Genomic DNA, 20756 nt, shown 5'->3' with positions numbered 1-20756 from the left:
GCAAAATGCCTCAGCACAGACCAACGGTAGAAGTGGAGCAATAGAGAGGGGTAGACAATACACACAAATAAGAAAGGAAAAGAAAAGGATCCTATATGGGTGCAGATGATGAGTGTTAAAACTGACTAAGGGATAGCGTTCTAACAATTTTATTCCTGGATTCCCTTGTCAGGATTAAAAAAATGGTAAACAAAACACCCCCGGATGGTGGTGGCGTGAGTGAGTTATGCACGCTCCACCCCTGCGTTCTACATAGAGGTCAACATGTTTCTGCCAGATTTCGTCTCTCTACCAGCATTCATCAGGACACGAGGGATTCCTATACCTAATTTCCCCTGGTGTTACCACTGTACTAAGTGTTCCACCTGTTAGTATGGTGCAGTACTGTATACTTATCTATGGCATCTATAAGTGGAGAGAATAAAAACAGTGAAACCAGTCTGTACAGTAGTAAGCAGACAAACAACCTAAATAATACAAGTGAAGAAATTGTGCTCTCAGTGATAACCTTATAAAAACCATTTTGGTGCGACACTGGCATTCTGTAAAATATAAATTATACACCCTCTTTCTTGGGCAGCCAATTGCCCTATTCCATTAATTCTCAACACTCATTGGGAATGTCAAATGTACAAATATAATGTGCCTATGTCTAAGTTCTGTAGTGAACACATCTGTATAGAAATGTTTGTGGTGGCAAAACATGCCATAACCGTACACATAATCTTAGGCGTATCCTTAAATGTGCTTAGGATCATACATCTCCCTCCACTCGGCACACCTTACAGAGTTTACTGAGATGAGCGCTAGAAATGGCACTGGAGTAGAGAGGGACCCCCTGTAGTCACACTCTGTGAGGAGAGATAGTTGTAAGGTCAATAATGGTAAAAGCACAAGGCGCACGCTTACTAATCCATGGTACATCAATGGTGAGTGCCTTTGCATCTAGGTTAGTGGGGTTGTATGTCTCGGCTTTTGAGCAGAAGCACATCTTCGATGCTGGTAATCCTTGGGCATGGAACATCCGGATCTGGAAACGCTTCATAGATGACATCATCCTCATTTGGAAAAGAGATGAGCAATCTGACAGATTTCATGCAATGGTTGAATACACGTAACACCTTCCTACACTTTACCACCACCATCATGAAGGAGGGCCACCCGTTTCTGGACCTGGTAATTTTTCAACATGAAGGGAAGTTATCCACTAAGGTCTATCATAAACCCACAGATAAGATGTTACTGTTTGGGAGCTTTCGCCCTAAATCTCTCAGGGAGAATCTCCCAGTGGGGCAGTTTCTGCACTTGCGCAGGAATTGCTCGGAACCTGACAGTTTCAGAGAAGAGGCTGCCCTTCTATCAGAAAAACTGGGTAACAGGGGATAGCCAACGAGAGTGGTGCGACGAGCACAGAAAAGAGCATGGAATTGCCATAGGGAAGCCCTATTGGAGAAGGCAGAGAGACCGGATATCAATACCACTGTCTGTGTCACTTCATACAACACAGCCTCTACCCACATAAAACGCATCATCCTGATGAAACATGCCACAGCTTGTTGTGGGTGAGGGCAGTTTTTACAAAGTGAAGGTGCTCCTGGCTAAACTTGGCTATTCAGGGCCACTTTGGGTTACCAACCCCAGCATGGATGTCAAGGGGCCAGTAAGCAGTTGTAGGACAATTACCTTGTCACCAAACCAGTTCCAGGTTCTATGGGTGAACTGCCATAGACTTCAGCGGAATGGTCCTCAAGCAAGTGATACAGAACGCTAAAGATGCCTAGGATGATGTGCAGGTCAAATGTGGTCTTCCTGAGGCTACTCCTCGGGCCATGGTCCAGGTGGGGCAACTTTGGCAACAGGGGTTAATGTCCTTCTAAGTCTTCTTCGGTCCAGCAAAGTCCAGTTGCCACTGGACTGCTGTTCTCAGCTAAACCAGCAGATCCCTTTTGTGAAGGCTTGTGGCATTCATGGGTGACCAAACTGCACTTCAGTGACTCTCAGGTCCAGCGGACAAATGTGCAACTTTTGAGCATTGGGGACTTTCGTTCGGGTTGCACATCGGCGGTTAGAGACGATCAAGTGATTGTGGCTACCGACTGGCCAGAACGAACTTAGTCAGCTTTTGTGGCCTTGGTGCTGTAACAGGAAGTCTGGCAACTCTGTCTTGTGGTTAACTTCTGTTTGCTGGCAACTTTTCCACGAGCCAGGCACCACAAGCTCATGCCAGTTTGCTAACCCAAAGACCAGCTTCAGTCCAGTAGTTGGTGCAGCCTCTCTTGCTAGGGCCAGGGAACAGCAAGGCAGTCCTTCGGTCCTCTCCAATCCAGATGTGAACTGAAGTCTGGGGGGCATATTTATGCCAGAAAGTGTCCTCTGGGTGGTGTGTGTGTGTGGGGAGGGGGGGGACAGGATGCAGAGGTCACTAGCCAATGGGCTGTTAGGTGCTTCCCCGCCCAATAACGTTTTCTGCCGTGTGTGTCGTCAGCTATCCCAGAATGCACTATTCTGCCCACTTCCAAGATTGCAGAACCCCTCTCTGTTTGTGAAGCTTAACAGCTAACCCTAGAGGCGTGACTACCTGGCTGCTACACACCCATGGAAAAACTGGTTTGTCAACTGGTCTCCCCTCCCTGTCCCGGATGCCAATCTGTCTAGCTGAGCAAAGCCAGTCTCATGTGTGTCCACCATTTGCACTTCAAAGGCTGCTACCCATTTGAAGTGCTGCGAATGGCTACTGGAAAACTAGGGCAACAGTGTGTCAACTTTCTAACGTTGCCTTATTCTTAAGTTACATTAACTTTAACTTGATCATCATGTTGTGTTTAATGTAGCCATTATTTCGATACTTTGAAGTACCAATTTTGGTAGTCCCTTTCAGAAGTTAGCACAGCTGAGTTGTCAGTGTGCAAGTAACCCTGTACTTGTCAATGAGGCTATTAGACTTCCCACAGTGAAAAAGACAATTTGGGGTTTTCATTGTGAAGACATATAAAAGCACAAGACCTACATTTTTTTGTTGCTATTCTTTATTGAGTATTAGTAAGGATACACAACATGAATAGACCATCCTTCAAACAGATACAGTAACCATATACGATAATAACATGGATGGTAAGTACATTATATTTAACAATAAAAGATGGGGGGTGGTGCGGTTGGGTGGGAGACTGGGGAATGGGTACCAGACTAAATTAGAGAAAGGAACTGGGTGCTCCCTGGGTTGGTGCTCACCTATGTACAATCCCGGATGGCATTAATGACCACTGAGGAGAGGATGTATGGGTCCATCCATCCGTAGGTGTTGGGTTACCAGGTATCCTGTGTCCATGCCTCTGATAATGGGTCCGCTCTCCCATGTCACCATTGGGGACGTCCTAGGCAGCACCTGGTCACGGTCTATGGGACGTGTATTTCTGGGAAGACAAACTTGAGTATGATGTGGTGAGAGAACTAGGGTAGTGGCGGTATATGTGGAGCTGAGTATTTCCATGTAATTGTGGGGTGTGTGGTAGAACGTGGAGGTGTGGTTGATGATGGACAGCAGCCACCACTGCTATGTCCACCACCATTGATGTAGGCAGGAGGGGGGTGGACTGGTGTTTATAGTGGCGTCGCTCAGTATGGTCCAAGCATCTTTTGGCTGTTGTTGTTACAGTGGAGGGGATGGAGGTGGGGATGTGGGGCAGATGGAAGAGGGGAGGACCAAACCCCCTAGTGTGTGGCTTACACCGCCGTCATCCTCTGCACACAGGAAGGGTGCCCATGTCTGTAGGAACAGATCGGACTGGTATTGTAGGTTATAAATGACTTGTATGTCAGGCGGTGTGGATCATGGCCACTAGCCAGGCCTCCTGTGATGCTGGTGTCGGTGACCTCCATTGTTGGAGGATACATAATTTAGCTGTTGCCACTGACACATTGAAGAGACTGTGTTTAGTCTTCAATAGCTCTAGCGAGTGCCGGTCATGGAGAAGAATAGCTGAGGGGGTGAGCGGTAGGTGGAGGGGAATAGAGGCGCCGAGGACTTGGCCTACATAGGACCAGAAGGGCTGTATCGATTGACTTTCACATAATGTTGTGTTGCAGCAGGTATTCGTGCATCTCTAGCAGTTTGCATGTGGTAGTAGGCCTGCTCTATTTAGTTTCATTGGTGTTCAGTGCCAGTGTTGCAGGGTCTTAAAAAGGCAACACTTCAGTCGTGCCTCCCTGGTGCCTCTGTCCAGGGTCTCTAAGGTGTCCGCCCACTCATCCTCCTCATACGAAACTGATTATCAGGTTTGCCATCTGGTACAGAGAGCTTGTGAGTGTTTTATTTTTAAAAGGTAGGAGGAGAGTACACCATATAGTCCAGACATCACCCCTTGTGTTCCCCCCACACATGGAGATATGGCACCACTGGTGAGGCCGGCAGGGACCACAGGCGTGGGCCCCGGCATTTCCTCAAACAGTGTTGCAGTTGGATGAATCGCCAGGATTGTGGTGGGGGGAACCAAACTCCTCCCTTAGATGTGTAAACAATTTGAGGTCTCCATAATGGAGGAGCTGATCAATAGTGTATATACCCACTGCCTTCCATAGGGGCCAGGATAGACTCTGCCCATTGATGCTCATGCCAAAATCCCCCCCATAGGGAGCTTTCTCGTGGAGATGTAGATTCGACCCTAGTAAGCGATGTATGTGCTGCCAAGCCTTGTGCATAGCAGATATTACTGGGTCGGTTGGGCGCTGCTGTCATGTCACCGTCCCGTATAACGCAGAGAGGCCTATGTCGGTAGATAGTAGATGCCGTTCGATGTGCACCCATTGTGGTGGGTCTGGGACCCCCGGCAGCATATACGCTAATTGGGAGAGAAGACCTACATTTTAATATACCGCACCCTGCCATAGGACTCAATAGTAGGGGTAGGTGATGCCGCCTGCAGAATTGGTGGAATTTTGGCAACTCCGCGTTACTCTTGTAACATGTAGCTCCAGCCAAATTCAAGCAAGTGCCACATGGCGACGATTTTATCGCAAGTAGCTCCAGAAAGGTAAGTTGGTGAGCGAGGTTTAGCGTCCCCTAGCGCGCTTTCCCATTGCTAAGGAGGACATCCAGCAAGATTTTTCTAATGCAGGTGGTTGTGCACAGAAGGCTGCCGCTCAAATAGAAAATCTGCTTGAGGGGCAGCATAATCAGTTCTATATAAAAAATAGAAATACAACAGTTACGTAAGCTAACTGTAACTTACTCCCTCGCAATGCATTTCTTAGGACCTCACCTATTCCATCACTCATGACCTGGTCAGTGACATCAGAGAGTTCGACTCCGGCGACCCCATCTCCCAGGTCCTGGGTGCATCTGAATTGGCCGAGAGGGGCCGCACAGCCCCCTTTCCTGGGCAGATTTTGTCCTCTGTAACCCCATCCACAGCCGTAATTCAACGAGGGAGGGGGCCGCAAGGCTCTTGATTTCTTTCTATTAGCCCCTGGGTGGTGGGGGTGTGCAATTCCCCCACCCCTCCGTAATAGAAAAATAAACCCCAGGGAGGTGGTGGTCCACAGACATAAAAATGCCCTTGGAGAGTTGAGCCATGTGACCCCCCCCCCCCCCCTCTTATTTTAATAAAGCCGGCAGGCCACCGGGACTTGGCCCACCTGGGGGCTTAATTAAAAACAGGGTTTTTTTCTTCTTCAATTTTGCTTCGAATTTGTGGATCCACTTGTGATTTTGCAGTACACTTGAAAAGAAAATGTATGTTTGCACCTGCAATAAAACGCCAAATGCATAAACTTCGCATCCAGGTTCCTACACCCCAAGGAAAATGCACTATGGATGAATTGGTCAGGGATATTTGCCTAGGCTTTTCCTCATTACTGTTCACAACATTACTGGACCGAAAGAAGCCGCACCTTCTCCCTCAGAACCATGGAGAAATCAGGCACCCAGATCCCAAAACTCTGAACTTTGCAATCTGATCTCTTGAGGTCATAGAATTTGGGGCCAGATGTAGGTAATTGTGAAATACTGATTCCTTAATACAGAATTTTACAGATTCGGTATTAAGGACTCTATTTCCAATGTACGTAAACATTCAGTAAAAATTACCAAATCGGTAAAAAAACGCAAAAAATATCGATTTGGAATGGATCAGTAAAAAATAATTACCGAAACCCCAATACCGAATCGTAAATACCGAATCTGTAAATACTGATTCGGTAATTTAAAAATTTGGTAATTGTGGAATCAGCCAATCCTGTGCATCCCCATTACCTCCCAAACAGGAAGTGGCCACACCCAAGCAGCTGCACTGAACCTGGAGCTGACTGTGAGGCAGGGAGCAGAGCAGAGAAGTCAGGAGCAACACAGCTTTATTTTCCAGCCAAAACCAAGCAAAATGGCAAACCAGGAGAGAGAGAAGGCGGGAGCTGAAAAGAAAACAAAAATTTAGCGAGAGGGAGCTGGAGGTCCTCATCGACGATGTCACCAAGGACAATGACAAGTGGTTTGGCAAGCAGTCCCTGCACATGCCAGAATCACAAAAAAGGCAGATTTGGCTTGCAATTCAGAACAAGATCAATGCCATCGGAGTCACCCAGTGCTCCATTGAGGATCTTAAAAAAAGATGGTACAATCTGAGGAAGACTGCTAAGGCGAGGATGGCAGAGAGGCAGAAGCAGGCCAGCAAAACTGGTGGAGGGAGGAACACAGCACCTGCACCAACTGCCCTGGAGCTCCTGGTTGAGTCCACCCTCCAGCCGGAGAGTGTGAGTGGGGTTGGCGACACAGACGGCTCAGCCAGAGCTGCCAACAAACAAGGTAAGATGCATGCACAGCATGCTGTGCACCCCCCTCCCTACCCCCAATCCCCAGAGAGGCATAGGGACTCCCACTCATGTTTTACTCATAACCTGCAATGCATTATGGGAGATGTAGTTAGTAGTAACACATGTCAGAACAGTCAGTCCAGCAAACTCAAAGGCATGTGACAGCAAGTAGCAAGCAGAGGACAGTCAATGTGATTGGCGGGCATTACGTTTATTACAATGCAAATGCTGCCGGATAAGTAAGCATATCTACATTCTGTCTTCACAGGCGAGACATCTCGCAGTGCAGCAGAGGAAAGGCACCCAGGCCAGAGGAGACAAGAGGAGTAGGAACAGTTGCCTGCAGGGCACACCACCACCCCACCACCACCACCATCAATGCCACCATCACCATCACCACAGCTACCATCAGCTCCACCACCACCGCCACAATCAACGCCACCACCACCGTCGGGCAGGAGGCATGCAGTGGCCACCCTCCAGCAGACGGAGGTGTCTGAGGACAGCACAGGGGGGGCCAACTGTCTACAGTGGCTGAGGACGGCAACAGGGCAGGATCACAGTCCCCAACAGAGCGCGCCCGCACATCTTCCAGACACCGCAGGGCAAGGGCAGCAATCAGTTCAGTGCAGCGGGAGATGGCACACATGAATGCTCACATGCATCTCATTGAGAAGGGCATCAGTGCCATGAACACCACCGTGGCTGAGGGAATGAGTGCCGTGGCGGAGGCTGTGAGGCAGCTCTGCAGCAAGTTGGAGGAGGACCATCTGTCTAGGCGCAGGGAGAGGCAGAAACTGGATAATTACACCAAGGCGGTGAACGGCCTGTCCACGGCAACCTCTCACATGTGCAGACGCTCAATAGCCATGCAGGAGGAGATGGCACACTGCAGTCGGGATGTGGCTAGGGGGCTGCTCACAGTGACCACTGCACTTGAAGTGCTCCAAACAGACAAGGGGGCCACTACAGCTGATGTGGGGGGGGGGGGGGGAGTGAGGAGGCGACTAGCCGTAGTAGCATCACGCCTCATCCCACAGAGACCAGGAAGCGCAGCGAATGCCATAGCGCTGGCCCTGGACAGACAGGCAGTGGGGCAAAGGAACGTGGCAGTTCAGCACGTGGACGCCAGAAGTAGAGCCAGCCATGATATGGTTGTACTGAAATGGGTGATGTAACCCGTGTTTGTATGGACACTGCTATTGATCTTGGTGGTGTGCTCTGATCATTAAACAACATCACTCAAATACAGTAACTGGCTATGTCTTCTTACTCACTCAGAAATAGTTGCGTGTTATCTCAGCCCGTCTGTGTCTCCCATCCGGTGCTGCTGCCACACCTGCTGCGCTGTGCTCTGGCTGTGGACAGTCCTCACCCTCGTCCTCCGAGTCAGTTAGTTCCACTGCTGTTCCTTTCTATGTGGCAAGGTTATGCAGCATTGTACATGTTGCTATAATTTTGCAGCAGATGATGGGGCGGTACTGACGTGCACCTCCACTTTTGTGGAGGCAACGGAACCTGCTTTTTAGTAGTCCAAAGGTGCAGTCCACAACATTGCGCGTGCTTTTATGTGCCGCATTGCATCTCCTCTCATTTGGGGTGGGTGGGTTGAGGTATGGTGTTAGCGCATATGCCGTGCGGTCATTTATCCTGTCATCTAAATGGGAAAGAAGTGCCATTAATTTGAGTCACCAATACATTCATCCAAGGTCTACATCAGGGTGTGTCACATTGATTTACCTAGCAGGTATTTTTCTCCGAATTCACCAGCAGCCAGACGTGTATAGATCCCACTGTTCCTGAATATGTAGGAGACATGGGTACTCCCTGGAAATTTGGCCACAGTGTCAGTAATGATGTAGTCTGCATCACATATCACCTGCACGTTGATGGAATGAGTGGATTTGCGGTTGCGGTATATGTATTCTGTAGTTGCAGGTGGGCAGATTGGTATGTGGGTCCCATCAATGCACCCCATTACATGTGGGAACTGTGCCTTTTGGTAGAAATCCAGCTTTGTCTTCTGCAGTTGCGCCTGTGTGCTGGGGAAGCGTATGTAGTGAAGCATTCTCTGCATCATGGCGCATCCAAAAAGGAGTTGAAGAAACGGGACAGACAACTCTGTGACACACCACCTGCCGCAGCTATCACACCCTGGTAACTTCCTGATGCTAGTAGGTGCAGGCTACAGAGCACCTCCACATGTGTTGGTATGGCATGCGCCCTTGGTGTCTGATGCTCCAGGTATGGGTGCAGGTCCTGTATCAGGTCTAGGATGATTTGTGGGTGTAGCCTGTACCTATCATGTATTTCTGCTTCAGTCAATTGGAACAGTGTGACACGCAGTCTGTACACACGCTCTTCCTGTCTCCAAACCCTCAGTTCTGCTGCTCGCAAACGTAGCCGCCTTGCTATGACGTAGAGGGCCGCCATTGTGTTCACACTGTTGCATTTTGGGGCTGTTTTTATGCACTGCACCTGATTACCACCTGCTCTGGGTCAGTGATAATTACCGATTCTTAAATATCGATTTTGGACAAATTCGGTATTACCGATATTTGGTACATCGCATTAGCGATTGGTACAGTTTTTCTTATTTACCGATTCGGTATTTTGGTGTTTCAGTGTCAGCCGATCGGTAAATAAGGAATCGGAAACTGGTTTCCCTTAAATTTACTGAATCGTTATTACCGATGGCATTCGGTAATACCTACATCGCACATGGCTAAATACCGGTCGGTAACGCTGAAATTTACTGACTTTCGGCTTACCGACCGGTATTTAGCCACCTACATCTAGCCCTTGGTTACTTATATCTACCACCTGAATGGATGACCATTCTTAAGGAAGCCCTTAAGCCTACCAATCAAGCATGTTGCATGGCTAAATGGAAAAGGTTTGTTTACTCCAGTATTGGAACTTTCATAGATTCACATGCCTGAATCATTCCCCGTCTTGGAGACGGGAGTCTCCGGTATATAAAAAAGCAGTGCTTAGTAGTAAAGCAAACTGAAAAGATGCCTACGCTCATTTCCCTTTTGCAACCCATAGCCTTTGTTTTGTAAAAAAGGCCCAAACTTTTCCCTGAACCAATCAGAGCTCCTCACCCTCTAGAACCCTCCTGAGAGAACCTTCTGCCCCTCAGATTTTTCTACCGCACGTTGTGCTAGGGAGTCTTCTTTGAGCTCTGCTCAAAATCTTTACTTTTACAGTATTTTGACTTAGATTTGAGGTTTTTCATCTACAATGTCTGAGAAGGAGAAGAAAGGATTATTTAGAGCTTGTTCCACCTGCTCTAAAAAGAGGCTTTATACTGATGACCCTCACAAGAACTGCATCTACTGCCTCTATCCAGACCATAAGGCAGCAGATTGTACGGTATGTCGTACCTTTTCTAATAAAACCTTGAGAGATCGTGAGGGAAGGCTGCTGATCTGGCTTCAGAAGGTTAAAGCCAGGAAGGAGATCCTCTCAAGTGAGAGTGAAGAGGAATCTGTGGCGTCTAAGAGATCTCAGAAGAGAAGTAGATCTCCTCAGACACATTCCTCAGGAGAAAGACCTGGGAAGGCCCCAAAAAAGACCACTCCAGGGTCTTCAGGGCGCAGTCCCTCAAAATCCCCTTCAGTTACAGCTAAGGGGAAGAAGGGTTCTGCTGGAGAGGTGAAATCAGTTAAATCCGCCTCAGATCCACCACATTCACCTCAGAAAATCAAGATTACCATCAAACGGTCTTCGTCTACGCCTTCTGAGGAGAAAGGTAATGTTTCAACACCGTCGACGGGACTGCCGACGAAAAAAGGATCATCGACGTCGACAAAAACACCTCAGTCGTCGACAAAGAAAGATGGTGTTAAAGCTGGTGAGAAAACAGCGTCGACGATTTCACCGTCGACGGCAATATACCGTCGACGAGAGCGTCGACGACCGTGTCAACGGCGGCGTCGACGACGGCGGCGCCGACAACGGCAGCGTCGACGAGGGCACTGTCGACAACGGCAGCGTCGACGACGTCGACGAGGACATCGTCGACGGTGACTACGACGTCGACGGTGGCGTCGATGACTATGACGTGGTCGACGGCGATGGGAATCTCGTCGACTAGGGAAAAAACGCCAGAAAAAAGGTTGGTGCCTTGGACAAAACCTATAACACCAGAGGTTACATCTCTGAGCAAGGTCTCTCCATTGCTCCCATCTCACCTGCTGGAAGAGGAAGATTCGGAGGAGGAAGATGACGAGTATGGAATTGCGAGTAGTCCTTCGCAATTGCAGGTCAAGTACCAGGAGGAGGATTCTGAGGAAGAATATGGGGGTTATCAGGAACAACCCCAGGAACAGCACCAATATCGCCAACAACAACGCGAGGAGATGACAAGTGTGCCATCCTCTTTGTTGAGGGACCTCCAGGGCATGTTAGAGGATTATAGGAGGAGATACCCAGCGACTCCAGTCGCTCAACAAACCCCAGAGGTTATTCCACGTCCACGGTCGGTGCCAGGGACACCCGTAAGTAGGAGAGAGATTTTGCCGGAGCCTACTGCTAGGTCTCCACCGCCGATGTCCAATCACGATACCTCGGATGACGATCATGAGGATGAGGAAATTGCGGACACAAGTGCAGAATGGCATGACTATATCACCCCCTCACCTTCAACTCCTACGCCGAGACCAGTAGATTCTCCACCGGAGGACATTGGTGGATTTCATAATTTGATGGAAAGAGCCACTAAGAGATTTGCACTGACCATGACAGAAGAGAAGACGGAATGTTTTTTATACGACTTCAAGGACTCGTATCAGAAATCTGTACGATCCCTGCCTATAGTGTCTCATATTTGGAAGGAAGGATTAAAGGTCATGGAGACGCCAGCTACGGTAACGCCGGTTCTGGCCAGACTAGCTAAAAAGTATAGGGCACCTCTGGATGCTCCAGGTTGCCTTTTGGGTCATCCCAAACCGGATTCTGTTATTACTCAGGCGGCACAACAGAAATCCAGGAACCCATCTGCTCCGATTGCAACTCCTCTGGACAAGGAGGGCAGAAGGTTGGATAATGCGGGAAAAAGATTTTCCTTAATGTCGGCTCTGCTATTGAGAGCAGCTAATGCCCTCGCTATCCTGGGAAGGTATGACAGGCAGAAGTGGTGTGACCTTTCTCCATACATTAACCAGGTGCTGGAACCAGAGAAGCAGGAGGCAAAGAAGATTCTCATGGAAGGAGAGAAGACTTCGGCCTAAGTCATAGACTGCGTTATGGATATAGCGACCACGGCGTTTAGATCCTTGGGAGGAGCGGCGGTCCAGCGCAGGCAAGGATGGATGCGAGCAACAGCGTTCAGACCGGAGGTGCAAAACAAGATTTTAGACATCGCGTTCAATGGAGAAGTTATTTGGGAAGCATATTGATGATACTCTGCAGAGTATCAAGAAGGATACGGATACGGCAAAGGCTCTGGGGACACTGCAGTACAGAAAAGCCCCTTTTCGTGGCTCCAGGGGTATAGGGCAGTCCTCGTATAGAGGAGGATATCAACAGGGGAGATATTCTTCTTATCCGTCCTCATCGCAGCCTTACCGTCAACAGTACAGCCAGCGTCAATCAGGAGGATATACAAAATCAACTCCAAGAGGACGAGGTGGCCGGGGAAAGGACAACACCCGTCGACAATGACAACCTCCATCTTCCGGCTCTGTCAGATGCTCCCCTGGGTGGAAAGATTGCTCACTATCTTCACAATTGGCAGAAAATAACAACGGACCAATGGGTCCTCAAAATAATTCAGTTTGGTCATACCCTAGAATTTCTTCAAACGCCCCCTTGTACGCCACCGATGCACCAGAGAGCCAACCATCTGCATCAACTCCGGCAGGAGATTCGGACAATGCTCCGAAAGGGAGCAATAGAACCGGTACCGAAAGCCCAGGAAAACAAGGGGTTTTACTCCCGGTTTTTTCTTGTAAAAAAAAACAAGCTCCAGTGGCGCCCCATTCTGGATCTCAGATCCTTAAACACCTATCTCAAGAAACAATCTTTCAGGATGGTGTCTCTGCAGGACATCCTTTCGTTATTAAACCCAGGAGATCATATGACCACATTGGACCTTCAAGACGCGTATTTCCACGTGCCGATCCATCCTGCACACAGACAGTACCTTAGGTTCTTAGTAGCCGGAAGACATTACCAATTCAGGGTACTGCCATTCGGCTTGAAGTCGGAGCCGAGAGTTTTCACGAAATGCCTGGCGCCAGTGGCGGCTGTTTATTTATTTATTTATTTATTTAATTTGTATAGCGCGTTATAACCACCGGGGTCTCTAAGCGCTGATTGTCCAAATTACCTAGTGGGGCTCAGCATATTACTTGATCTTGGCAGTGCACCTAGTGGCTGCTCCATGCTTGTTTAAACAAAACAGTTTTTAACTTTTTTCTGAAGGTTAACAAATTGCGTTCCTTCCTTAGATCAGGGGGCAGTTTGTTCCACAGAGCTGGGAGTGTTTTAGAAAAAGCACGTCCCCCCACCGTAGCCAATTTAAACCGGGGTTGGGATAGGAGAGTAGCATCTGATGAACGTAAAGTCCTACTCGGCGTATAGAGGGATATTCGGGACTTCAAGTATTTTGGTGCATTCCCGTACAGCGCCTTATGCACTATACACAGTCCTTTGAATGCTACTCTCTGCCGAATTGGGAGCCAATGAAGCTCCTGCATCAGAGGGGACGAGTGGGTCATCCTGGGTTTCTTGTAAATCAGCCTGGCTGCGTCGTTCATAACCCCCTGTAGCTTATCCAGCAGCCGCTGGGGTAGCCCTATGTACAGAGAGTTTCCATAATCCAGCCTAGCCAAGATTATAGCTGAAACCACATGTTTCAGGGTGGAAAACGATAGCAGTGCCGATATTTTTCTCAATTGCCGCATTAAGCCAATACAGGTGCCTACTACAGTCGTGACCTGTTTTTCCATGGAAAGTTTTCCATCCATGTACAGACCCAGACTTTTAACTGCAACCGCTGGTTTCGGTGGTACACCCAGCTCTACAGGCCAGAATTTCTCGTTCCAGGGGTTGCCCGTGATGGAAATGGGCAACACTTCCGTCTTGTCCGGGTTAATTTTTAGGGAGTTTTTTTACATCCAATTAACCGTGGCTTTAAGTATGTCCTGTAGCCTGTTGTTGAGGAAGCAAAAACATCAAATATTTCCTTACCTCGACGACTGGTTAGTCAAAGCACCATCAAAGGTACAGGCCAGAGCGTCAACACAGGCCTGCATAGACTTGTTCGCCAATCTAGGATTGACTCTCCACGAGGGAAAGTCAAACCTCCACCCAGCAAAAGTGATCACATTTCTGGGGGCAATATTGGACACGGAATGCAACAAAGCGTTTCCCTCCGAAGAAAGGCAATTGAGGATTGTGTCCCTCTTCCAAGACTTTGTAAAAAGAAAGTCTCTTTCAGTCCGCAGGTACAAATCCTTGCTGGGCACGATGTCATCTTGTATTCCCCTGGTACCTTGCTGCTGGCTAAGGATGAGACCATGGCAAGAGCAGATCGATCTCCAATGGCGTCAAGCGGAGGGATCCTTCGAAGACACAATATGGGTGACACCAGTGATGGTTAAGGCAGCAAAGTGGTGGACACAAAAAGGAAATGTGTCTCAAGGACTGACGTTTCTGGCAAGAGCGGCTCCGCTAGTGGTAACGACGGATGCGTCCTTAGAAGGATGGGGAGCTTTCCTTCAGGACCTTCAAGTCAGCGGTCGTTGGAAGGTGCACGAGCAGCAATTACACATAAATCTGCTGGAGCTCAGAGCGATCCGCTTGGCATTACTGGCTTTTCTACCAAGGATAAGAGGTTCGCCGGTGTTGGTAAGAACAGACAACACTACGGCGATGCATTATGTGAACAAGCAAGGGGGAACGAGATCTCTCTCCCTGTCTCAAGAAGCCCAGGAGATATGGGAATGGGCTCTTCAGCAAGGCATATCATTGGCAGCAGAACACCTCCCGGGGGATCAAAACGTCAAGGCGGATACTCTCAGCAGGCTCAAATCGTCCTGCCACAAATGGGAGCTAGACCAGGTGATCCTGGACAGTGTCTTTCGAAGATGGGGAACACCGATAGTGGACCTCTTCGCGACAAGGGAAAACAGAAAATGCCAGTACTTCGCAAGCTGGCTTCCCCAGAAGGGATCTTGGGGGAATGCGTTTTCCATGGCATGGTCCGGCATCTTTGCCTACGGTTTTCCTCCAATTCCTCTTCTCCCCCGCGTACTGGTGAAGATCAAGAAAGAGCCGTGCAGACTGATCCTGGTAGCCCAGTGGTGGCCTAGACAACACTGGTTCACGGAACTGCTGCTGCTGTCGGAGGACCGTCCAATTCGGTTGCGTCCGATTCCATCGCTTCTGACAATGTCCAAGGGGCAGGTGCTCCATCCGGACCCGAAATTCTTGCGATTAGCAGCCTTTCTCCTGAACACTGTGAGTTTAGCCATCTGAACATCTCACACAAATGTAGAGAGATCCTGTCCAAGGCCAGAGCGGAGAGTACCAACAAAACCTACAAGATGAAATGGAAGAGGTTTTGTCTGTGGCGTAAGAGGCATAACGTTCACCTTCTTACTGCTGCTCCTCATCAAATTATACCTTACATTCTGCTATTGGCAAAGTCAGGATTAGCACACGCGTCCATCCAGGTGCATTTGGCTGCATTATCCCGCTACAGGAGGTCATCGTCAGGCCCATCCTTATGGTCATCAAGGATTATCAAGCAATTTATGAAAGGGATATTCAGGGTCTTTCCTCCAGTGGAGCCTCCACCACCACTATGGAATCTGAATATTGTACTCTCTCAATTGATGAAGCCACCGTTTGAACCGATACATAGGGCAGACCTGAAGTTCTTGTCCTGGAAGGTGGCTCTTCTCATTGCATTGACTTCAGCGAGAAGAGTAGGTGAACTACAAGCGCTCACGATTCAGGAGCCTTTCTTAGTGTCAGGAGGATAGAATGATTCTCAGGACAAACCCGAAGTTCATTCCGAAGGTGCCAACTGATTTTCATTTGAACGAACAGTTGGTGTTGAAACGTTTCTTTCCTCATCCGTCAACAGCAGCGGAACGAGTATTGCATTCACTGGACGTTCAGAGATGTATGAAATTTTACTTGAAAGAGACTAAGGCGTTTCGCAAGTCTTCTCAGTTATTCGTCGCTTTCAGCGCACCCAGGAGAGGTTTCCCGCTGTGAAAGAGGGGAATTGCCAGATGGATTTCCAGTGCGATTGTCTACTGTCATCAAGCTGCTGGAAAGCCTTTGAATGCACGAGTTCGCGCCCATTCCACGAGGGCGGTGGCCACATCCACTGCATTGTTTGGAGGAGTGCCAATTCAGGATATCTGCATAGCAGCGACCTGGGCATCTACGCACACCTTCACCAGGCACTACTGCTTGGAGGCAGCTGCAGAATCGGATGCGGCGGTGGCAGAGGCGGTACTGCGGAATATCATCCAGTAACGGTGAGCCTTTTCTACATCCCTCAATCCGTAATTTCTCTTGTTTGCAAAGTCACATTTTCTATACGTATATACATATATGAGGTTATGCTTCATTTTCAAATTGTATTGCATGATTATGAAATGTATCTGAGAAATGTGCTTTGTTTTTTCACTGCTTGCTATTCTGATTCAGGCATGTGAATCTATGAAAGTTCCAATACTGGAGTAAGAAAACAAGTTACTTACCTGTAACTTTAGTTCTCCAGTATTGGAAGCTTTCATAGATTCACATGCACCCACCCTCCTCCCCTGAGAGGCTCACCTCGGATTTAGCACAAAGAGTGTGGTTTATGCACAAGTGCGCGAAAAATGTGAGGGGCAGAAGGTTCTCTCAGGAGGGTTCTAGAGGGTGAGGAGCTCTGATTGGTTCAGGGAAAAGTTGGGCCTTTTTTACATAACAAAGGCTATGGGTTGCAAAAGGGAAATGGGCCTAGGCCTCTTTTGAGTTTGCTTTACTACTAAGCACTGCTTTTTTATATACCGGAGACTCCCGTCTCGACGACGGAGAATGATTCAGGCATGTGAATCTATGAAAGCTTCCAATACTGGAGAACTAAAGTTACAGGTAAATAACTTGTTTTCTTATTTACTATTGTCATTTAAAACATTGATTTGGTAAATGCCTCAACTCAGAAAATCGTATGTTACCTGCTTAATCTACAAGTCTCTGTTCTAGCAATCACCTCCATAAGGTTACATCTCGCTTCAATCACTGCCTATCTACTTAATAGGCAACACATATCTCTATTAAAAAATACTTGTCAATAAAGCCTTCAAGGAAGGGCTGAAAAAAGAAATTCCAGCAAGGGTTCCACCTGCTCCTACATGGAACCTTAGCTTTGTTTTACACGCCTCATGGGACCTCCTTTTGAGCCCATGCATAACTGCCCCCTTCAATTTCTATCCTGGAAGGTGGTATTTTTTATTTGCCATTACCTCATGTAGACACAGTAGTGAGCTTTGAGCATTAACCTTATTGCTCCACAGCATTTCTTCCAGCTCCACAGAGACCTTCATACAAACCCTAACTTTCTCCCAAAAGTTATCTCACTTTCATCTTAATCAATTGATTGAGTTATAGGTTTTCTTCCCTCAACCAGACTTGGTTGCAGAAAGAACTCTACGTGCAGTAGATGTCAAAATAGCACTAATGTTGTTGATAGAACAAAAACTTTTTGGAAAACTAAACAACTATTTATTGCTTTTTCAGCAACTTATAAAGGAAACCCTATATCTGAATCGGGTATTACCAAATGGATAGTTAAGTGCATTCATAACAAAGAGGAGCATCCATGGCCTTCCTGGGAAACATTCTTGTGGCTGACACATGCAAAGCAGGTACATGGTCTACACCACACACTTTCATGAAAACATTGTGTGGATGTTTTACCACGCCAACAAGCTAATGTAGGACGGCAGTGCTGTGTACACTATTTCAAACAACTTCAACACCCACAAGTTAGCCACCGCTTCTGAGGAGGACTGCTTTATAGTCTATGCAAAGGATGTGTATCTACAGCCACACAGGCCTCGAACGGAGTAGGTTACTTAACCTATAAGCATCTGTTTGTGGCATTTAGTGCTGTAGATTTACAGACACCCACCCCCTCCCCGGACACTTTTGGCCAATTCAGTCTACTTCTTATGCACATGGACATCTCTTTACTTACACTTATTGTACACTCCATTCTCACCTGCCTGTGGAAGAACAATCTAACCACGAAGTTGATGCCCAGGCATATTATCACCAAGAGTAGGATTCAATCTACCGAATGACTTGAAAGACTTGTTCGAAGAAAAACAACTTGCACACATCTGGACACAATATTAGATGGCAGGAGTATGCTAACATGTGAATCTACAGCACTGCATGACACAAACAGATGCTTTCAGGGTAAGTAACCTATTCCTTCTGACACTTATTTCATTGTGACTCTACATCTGTTTCTAAAATAACTACGTAAATAGTGGACGTGAGCCAAAGTTATAACTTGTAAACTGTTGCAAAATCATTACAATTTGGGCGGAAGAAGCCATATACAGGTGAGACAGTGCTGAAAAACAGAAAACTATTAAAAAGTCATCTTTGGCTGTGGTTCAGAACAAAAATACACCCCGGAATGGACACTGACAAACTCAAAACAGATGCAGATCCTGAAATAACTCTCAATTACTGCTCCGAGCTCTACAGCTTGGGTATCCTCCAAAACATTGTTAATTGAAATGTACTATTTTCAAGTTACCCTCCTTTGTTTTAACAATTTAAAAGGAAGCCTTTGTTTTCCAAGCCCTTATGTCTAGGAAGAATGTCTTTTTCCCAAGCCCTCCCTTGTAAATACCAAGTGCAGATGTTTGAATCTCACAGAAGTCAGTGAAAATCATTGACATCAAGCCTTGTGATGCCAACCGAGCATAACACTTCATACGAGAGTGCTTCATATAGCTGAATGTGGCCAAATTAGAAAGTAAACCTATAATCCTAGTAACCTGTCCGCTTTCTCACTGTACGTTGAAAGAACAACCTGGGTTTGAACAAGGGCAATAGATGCGTATGCCTGTGGGTTACAATGTTATCTGCTAGCCACTTCTTCTGCTTAGTCTTGGATTTGTGTTTTTTCTGTGTAGTAATGTTTGATGATCTAATTGAAGTGTTCAGTACCCTGGGGGCTTGTGGATGCTCTTTAGAAAGCACCTTCCATCTTCGGGACGTGTATGCACAATGTTTAGCATTGTATTGGTTTTGTAGTGCTATTTCTCTGCTTGGTTCATTAGAACTATTTTTGCATGTATAAAAAGAAGTTTGGTGATATCAGAATGCACTTTTGCCATTAAAATTGTATTTGTTTGTTGCACTGTAGCTTATTATTGCTCCCGGAGCTCATTTGAATATTTCTGCTAATAAACATCCACATTTTAATGCTTTTAGAACATTTAATTTTTGCTCCCACCTACTAAGGTTGTGGGGTTAAGAATGCTTGAACCATTTGTTTCGGCATAATTTTCGCAGCATCCTGTAACGCTATGGTTACTTTTTCAACAGCAAGGAAACTTTAATAGTTCTGTTGGTCCAGATGGATACATGCTGTCGTCGCTGACATGTGGGATGTCACCAGTCACCTCCATCACAGAGGGGCTCCAGCAGGTTTGAGCCCCCTTGGTTTAACTTCATTTGCACCTGCACTCTCTGATAAGCTGATGCTATCGTTCTCTTACTTGTCTTTTCTTGATGTGTGTTTCCACATAACTTTCAAGAGATTGGTTAATTGAATTTCGAATCTCATTTGTTTCAGCATCCTCTAAGTATTTTATGTCAAAGTGTACATCGACTGTTAGTAGAGGCTCTCCATTACTGAACCTTACAAGGCCTGTATCGTCCATCTTGTCTGCTTTGCACAGAAAGAATTACTAAAACATTTATTCTGCCAGTGAATGTTCATATTAAATGCCTCCAGCACCATAGGTGACAGTACACATTAATTTAAGGTGCCAGAAATGTCCTTTAAGTAAAAACGACCTCGTATCTGGGAATGTACCGGGGTACTACGAAATATGGAAACTGGAAGAGCTCGTCTTAGATGAGCCGTCATTTATTAAATTGAGCTCTCAAAATATGAAAAATGATCCGCTCTCTTTTCAGTCCTCTTTCAGTAACAGTCCATCATTCGTTTGGGCTTCTCTCAAGATGTTTTTAGGTTTCGCCTCGCCGAAAGCTGCGCAGCAGACTTTCGCGCAAGGCGAAAACTTTTGAGAAGAGTATGGTGCCTTTGTCACGCCTCTCACTTCCATTGGCTAGCTCCATAAATGGAGGCTAGCCATTGGAAGTGAGATCTGTCTGTCATGGTTCGAGGCGATTCGTGGGCGTTCCTGCGATGTTTTTCTCATCCTGCCCCTTTTCTCACATCATGCGGCTGTGGCGTGTGTTTTTTCTTTTTTTTTTGTAAAGCTTTGTTTTCGCCATTTCGGAAGTGTCCTTTGCAGGGACTGCTGCGCGGCTGTCCTGTCCTGTGCCTGCACGCCCCGTGTGACCCGCTCTGACCACGAGCCAATTTCACACTGCCAAGCTGGGCTGCCCACACCCGCCTCGCCCTCCTGAAGGACGCCCTGATTTGCCTGCTGTATCCCCACTGGGGGGAGAAGCTCGAGAGATTCGCCCTTTGCCTGTGGAGACGCCGCATACGCCACAGCGTACCCTCTCCCCGGCACCGGGTTATCCCCAGAAGAAGCAGTTCCCCACTCAGACTCGCCCCGACTGAAATACGCGTCATACGCCAGAAGCGTACGCCTCGCACCAGCCTTTGATTTTCAGCCCCCCTGAGAGACGTACCGCCTTGCCTTTGTGGCCGTACGCCTCGCGCCTGTCTTGGATCTTGACCCCCCCTGCGAGACGTACCGCCTTGTCTTTGTGGC

General features: G+C 47.5%; 1 protein-coding gene across 1 annotated transcript in view; it reads left to right on the top strand.

Annotated features, from left to right (window-relative positions):
- Positions 1–20756, top strand: part of KDSR (3-ketodihydrosphingosine reductase) — a 332881-nt gene that overhangs the window by 267203 nt on the left and 44922 nt on the right. The window contains exon 9 of the mRNA XM_078687801.1: positions 19390–19491. Coding sequence (XP_078543927.1) covers positions 19390–19491 — 102 coding nt within the window. The remainder of the gene's footprint in view (positions 1–19389; positions 19492–20756) is intronic.

Source organism: Lissotriton helveticus, chromosome 4_1 (assembly GCF_964261635.1).
Source record: "Lissotriton helveticus chromosome 4_1, aLisHel1.1, whole genome shotgun sequence".
In the NCBI taxonomy this organism is placed as follows: domain Eukaryota; kingdom Metazoa; phylum Chordata; class Amphibia; order Caudata; family Salamandridae; genus Lissotriton; species Lissotriton helveticus.
This window is presented reverse-complemented; position numbering and strand designations above follow the sequence as displayed.